The 6,573-nt window shown below is 39.7% G+C and overlaps 1 protein-coding gene across 2 annotated transcripts in view; it reads left to right on the forward strand.

Moving 5' to 3' along the window:
- The window catches only part of CNTNAP5 (contactin associated protein like 5), an 898,651-nt gene that overhangs the window by 439,175 nt on the left and 452,903 nt on the right, over positions 1-6,573 (forward strand). For both annotated transcript variants that reach the window (XM_029226145.1, XM_029226146.1), the window contains exon 5: positions 5,966-6,169. In XM_029226145.1, coding sequence (XP_029081978.1) covers positions 5,966-6,169 — 204 coding nt within the window. The remainder of the gene's footprint in view (positions 1-5,965; positions 6,170-6,573) is intronic.

A 6,573-nucleotide genomic window follows, 5' to 3' on the forward strand; every position in this document is an offset into this window, starting at 1 on the left:
TCATTTGCCAATAGGATCGTTCTTTAAACTTTATGCACCTTACAACACTTTCTTCATTTTTTTTCCTGTTTCTTTTTCATATTGTTAAAGAGAATCTTGTTTCAAGATGCATGTAAAATATTACTGAAGATGTGGATCTCCATAACCAGACCCCATGCTTCAAATTAAGTACCCAAGGAAAGGATCAGGACAAAGGGGTTATGATAATATCTAATGAGGAAAACCCAGCATATGATAGAATTGTTTTTCTTAAAACCAACACTATAAAAATGTGGTCCCTTATTGCTATCATTTAAAATCTGTTGTAGCCAAGTTTGGAATTTGAATACTTCAAATAGCTCCTGTGTCTGGGGAATTACTGAGTATTCAGTGGGGGAAAACTTTAATCCTTGTTAAACACATTTTTTACACTGTTTCTCCATCTGTGAAATGGCTGATGAATTTTGCGTGTGACTTAATTAATATTGCAAAGGTCCAGGGTATTTGTCTGAGTTCTCTTAGATTGGCAAAGTGTTTCTCTCATTGGCCTTCAGTGGTGTTAGGAGGAAAGCTGCCACCCTTCTGAGCTCTCTAAAGAGAGCCTCTCATCTCTGCTCTCATGAGCATCTGTGAATAACTCAGGAATCGTGTCCCCAGTGGCTGAGTGCATGCGTCCAGAGGAATGAACTCTTTGAGTGTGGATAGGCAACCTGGCTCTTGTGGGGTAGTGGTGGGGGTAATGGGAGAGGAAGTCATGGGACCATTGGTAGCATCGCCCTCAGACATATGTACTGCACTAGGTCACTAAGTCATTTCACAGGAAGTGCTCAGCTCTGAATTAATGAGGAGATTAATACACATTGAAACCCTCTTCTCAAGGGATGCACTGTCCTGCTGGAGAGCTGGAAACGACCAAGTATCGAAATCTGGTCGGGAGGTGAATTATTGAGGGAGTGGCAGGGTGCTTTGTGGGAGACTAACTCATGGGAGGAAGCTGTTAGGGAAAGGGCCCAGCACTAGACTGATGAGCTGGGTGTTAGAGGATCAACCAGAGAGGAGTGGCACTTGGGAAGGTGCTCAGCACACTCAAAACACGGCTAAGTCCTATGCGATGGGTTGGATTCCCAGCTCAGTCATTTGCAAACTGTGTACTCCTTTTGCCATAGTGTCCTTATTTGTAAAACAGCAATAATAAAAACAGCGCATTCCTCATAGTGTTACTGAACGTAAGAATGTAAGTTCATGTGCTCAACACACAGTGAGGCCAAACAAACTGAAATATCAGAGTTTGGAGCAGAGAAAAGTTTATTGCAGGGCCATGCAAGGAGAATGGGTGGCTCGTGCCCCCAACTTCCAAACTCTCCTCAGGGTTTCAGCAAAGCATTTTTAAAGCCCAGGTGTGGGAGGGGTGTGGTTGGTTGTTGAAAACTTGGTGTTTGAATCCTTTGTTCTTGCAGCTCTCCGCATAGGTCAGGTCATGATGTTCCTGTAAACCTCCAACAAAACAAGTGCTATTCTCTATTCTGCAACTTTTTATCTTTATATGAATGAGAAAGTGTTATACTGTTGAAGGTCACAGTCTTGAATAGGGGCTATCCTGTGTATTTCAGGCTATAGGCAACATTTTTAAAGCAAAAGCAATAGAATGCAAAGGTAAAAGAAACAGATCTAATAGGGAGTCAGATTTGTTCTTCCCTATTATGATAAATGATTGATGGGATTAAATAAATTCATGCACAAAAAACATTTAGAGAATTACAGGGCTCATGGTGTGTGCTCTGTACATGTCCTAACCACCCCCCATATACACTTATGTATATGCCTATGACAGACACATAGATACACACTGAAAATACAGCATGCTTGGGGTGGGATGAGCGTTGGGGAGAGAAGTAGAGGATGAGGTGTGAAAGGAGGACAGAGACCAATTGAATTTAATTCTTAGTGCATTGAGTTTCCTGAAGGGCTTTAGCAAAGGTGATGTGAACATGAAAGAATGGGTTAGAGGGAGGCTGCAAAAGTTGGATATGGGAGGGCAGTTGTGGGGCTATTTTAAGAATATGGAAAGTGATGAAGGCTTGGAGAAATGCCTGCTCAATGTGATGTGAGGGATACTGAACCCCAGGTTCAAACAGATTTCCTTTATACCATGTTCTTGATACCGTCTTTACATCATTCTTCAAATCTTTACCACTGCAGTAATGCCTTTGGATTAATGATGGAATGAGGGAATGGAATGTTATTGAGTGACTATTCATTTCCAGGTATGATTTATGTAATTCTCATAATGGCTTTTAGGGTAGGTTTCTCTTAGCTCTATTATACAAATAGGACACTGAAACTCAGAGAAGTCAAGAAAGTTGCCTCAAGTCCCCCAGCTAGTAAATAGCAAAACCAGAGTTGAAACCCGGGTCTGTGAGACTTCAACAATATTTTTTTCCCCGTCCTGTTGATTGGCTCAGTTTCTTTAAGATCTCATGGCAACATGGAGCTGTGTTTCCTTAGAGGTAACCTGTGTCATCACTGCTTATGGCATTGATTAAGTCCATACATTAGCTAGACATCAGAGGGATTGAAATAAAGATCATGAATGCTGGGATGGATTGGAGAGAGAGGAGATAGTGTCTTGGAGTGGAGCGTCTGGGTGCTGCAGACTGAGACAACCAGATCAGGGCATCTCTTGTCAGCAGTAACTCAAGATTCCATGCTTATTTATGTCAGAACTCACCTCACTTCCATAGTCATATACAGTGAGCTTTGAACTGTTCCCATAGCACTGGGTGCTCCCTTCTATTTTAGCTCACAACATATTAGTGTCACAGTCCGCCAATTGTATATGCCATGTTCCCTCACTCAGCACTAAAGCTCCTAAGGACCCAGTTCCTAACCCAGAGTCTGGTGCAGAGCCACAGGGGAGACATCGCAAGAGACCATGAAGATACAGAAGCAGACTCTGCACCCAAATAATTTCAGGTAGAGTTTGAGAACCTGAAATATGGCAGAACAGGAAACTTGGAGCCAGCTTGCATTCCATGGGCAACAAACCATTGAATCAAAAAGTGAAATAGCATTATTTGGGGTGAGAAAGTGGGGTGCCAGCACTGGGGAGGAATGCAAAGTCCTCCATGTATCCTAAACACTACTAATACTCCTACTATCTGTTATTGGTTTAACACAAATAACGTGACAGACATGATGGCATCCCTTTGTACAAATTGTCACTTTATATGGATAAGCACATTTAATGCTCACAGCAGTCTTCTCTGAAGGGTGTAATTACCCCACTTTATAGATGAGGAAATCAGGCGTAGGGATGTAGAGATGCCAAAGCAACAGAGTTAACAAGTTATGACCATCACAGCTTAACATCCATGATCTTATCTACATTATGATCCTTATTATTCTATGATTGATGCCAGCTTGCTGTCTGTAGCCTCCATTTGGTTTTCATAAAGTCTGGTTCAGAGGACAGAGGCAGGAACATTGATGGGGTGATACGGGGAGAGTCTGAGAGAGCTGGGAATTTGTGAAAATCCCTCCGTACCTGGACTATTTCATTTTAGGGTCTCGGGAGTCATCAGCAAGTTTTTGGTTAGAACCACTTTATTCCAGAGGAATAAATTGTGAAATGACATTTTAAAATTAATTACAGGAAAAGTATGATTTTATTTTCATTACAAAATTTCAGCTTTCCAAAGGACGCTTCTATATGCTTAGTCAAAAAAAACCCTTAATTTATCACTGTGTATGTTCAAGGTGAGGATTTTAATTGCTTGGTGAATAATAAAAAATTGAGTTATCCCAAGTACTTGATTTCAAATAAGAATAATTTCACCCCCCACACACCCATTCGCCACCATCTCACCCACATAAGATGGTATATAATGAGTCTGTTTTAAGTATAATTAAATAGCCTTAATGTTTTTCTATTATAAAAGTAATAAAAGTTTTTTGTAAAAGTTTTTGTGATGAAAAACTAGGAAAAGTAATGTAAAAATAACCTATAAAACACCTCCTACATAGAGTCACTATTAATTTATTTTAAAGGCTATTTTTTAGAGCAGTTTAGATTCACAGCAAAATAAAAAGGAAGGTACAGAGATTTCCCATATACCCCCAGCTCCCAAAAATGCAAGTTCCCTTCCCTCATTATCAGCACCCCATCAGAGTGGTACATTTATTTCAATTGATGAACGTAGGTTGACAATTTGTAATCACCCAAAGTCCATAGTTTACATTATGGTTCACTATTGCAATTGTACATTCTGTGAGTTTAGACAAATGTATAATAACATGTATCCATCATTATAGTATCATAGATTATTTTCAGTGCCCTAGAAATCCTCTAAGCTGTGCCAATTTATTTTTCCCTCCCATTAACCCCTGGCCTCCACTGATCTTTTTACTGTCCCATAGTTCTGCTTTTTCTAGAATGTCATATAGTTGGACTCATACAGTAGACTTTTCAGATTGGCTTTTTTCACTAAGTAATATGAACCTAAATTGTTTTTTCTTTTTTTCATGGCTTGATAGTTCATTTCTTTTTAGTGTTGTATAATATTCCAGTGTCTCAGTGTACCATCGTTTAGTTATCCATTCACCTGCTGAAGGACATCTTGGTTGCTTCTAGTATTTGGCAATTATGAATGAAGCTGCTATAAACATCTGTGTGCAGGTTTTTGTGTGGACATAAGTTTTCAGCTCCTTTGAGTAAATACCAAGGAGCTAGGTTGCTGGATACTATGGTAAGAGTACACTTAGTTTTGTAAGACACCACCAAACTGTCTTCCATTGGCTGTACCATCTTACATTCCCACCAGCAATGAAGCAGATTTCCTGTTGCTCCAAATCCTCACCAGCACTTGGTGGTGTCAGTGTTCCAGAGTTAGACCGTTCTAATAGGTGTGCAGTTAACAGCATCTCATTATTTTAATTTGCATTTCCCTGGTGACATGTGATGTGGAGCATCTTTTCAGATAATTATTTGTCATCTGTAGATATTCTTTGGTGAGGTGAGACTCCTCATATTTGAAAGTTGCTAAGAGACTAGATCTTAAAAGTTTTCATCACAAGAAAAAAAATTCTATAACTATGTATGGTGAGAAACGTTAACTACACTTTTTTGTGGCGGTCATCTTAAAATATATACAAATATCTAATAATTATGCTGTACAGTTGAAACTAATATAACATTGTAGGTCAATTATGCATCATTCAAAAAGAAAAAGAAAATCCTTATTAGCTTTTCGGCGTACAATTTTCAGATATGTTTATACACATCTACTACATAAGCTTATCTAAATTATGATTACCGGGACTTCTCTTTTTGCTTTCACAATGATGAATGAACATTTTTGTATATGAAAACTAAAATGATAGATACCATCAGCACAAGATAAGGCAAGCATGAGAAGGATGCAAGATATTTGCCCTCTCTGTTAAAATAGTAAGTCTTCTTTTACTGCATATTCTTTTCCATTGAACCAAAAGGAAACCTCAGAATCCTTCTCAGTGCAGATCTAGGAAGACAGCACTGTTCAGAGCTGAAATAATAAGCTATATATTTCATCTCCCACCTTGAGCCTGAGATAATGGGATAAAGTGACTCCAACTCTCAGAAGCAAATTATTAAGGAGGATAAATCATGAGAGATTATTACAACCAGGCATTTGACACAATAGAGCCTGACAAAGGTACTTGTGGTATTCACACCCTGTCCCTTCAAGCAAAAGCTGACAGCACTAATGAGGGCTTTTACTTCTAAGCTAATGATCCGTTCACTCTGACTGTGTGATGGCTCCTCGTAAATGAATATTTCCCTTGAATCTAATTAGATTGGGTCTAGACTATATGTTTCCCAGTGAGTCGGTACCTTATAGATATCAGGAACATTTCTATTAATTGGACAACAACTAAGATGGGAAAGAAGGAAAAGCAATCCGGAGGATGTGCACTGATTTGTCTCCCCCTCTCTCTTTGTGCCTAGAATCAGACATCGCTGACTTTGATGGCCGAAGCTCCCTTCTGTACAGGTTCAATCAGAAGCTGATGAGTACTCTCAAAGATGTGATCTCCCTGAAGTTCAAGAGCATGCAAGGAGACGGGGTCCTGTTCCACGGAGAAGGGCAACGTGGAGACCACATCACCCTGGAGCTCCAGAAGGGGAGGCTCGCCCTGCACCTCAACTTGGGTAGGTCCCTGCCCATGTCAGGCTACGGGGAAATCCTTTTGTAGCAGGTCACAGTTCCTTAACCTCCTAGTGTATCAGTTAGAAGTTCCTGGATCACAGTCTAAGTGACATATTTTCCTTATGTAGGTTGGAGAAGAAAAATACCATGTTTAAGCCATAAACAGCATTCTTTAAACAGGGTAATTTTGGTAGGGAGGGAGAGCTACAAGCTAATTGTTCATTCTTTCTTTTTCTTTCTTCCTTTTTCTTTCCTTCTTTCTTTCTTTCTTTCTTTCTTTCCTTCCTTCCTTCCTTCCTTCCTTCCTTCCTTCCTTCCTTCCTTCCTTCCTTCCTTCCTTCCTTCCTTCCTTCTTTCTTTCTTTCTTTCTTTCTTTCTTTCTTTCTTTCTTTCTTTCTTTCTCCAC

This window comes from Monodon monoceros, unplaced genomic scaffold (genome assembly GCF_005190385.1).
Source record: "Monodon monoceros isolate NGI ecotype Baffin Bay Population unplaced genomic scaffold, NGI_Narwhal_1 Super_Scaffold_16, whole genome shotgun sequence".
NCBI lineage: Eukaryota > Metazoa > Chordata > Mammalia > Artiodactyla > Monodontidae > Monodon > Monodon monoceros.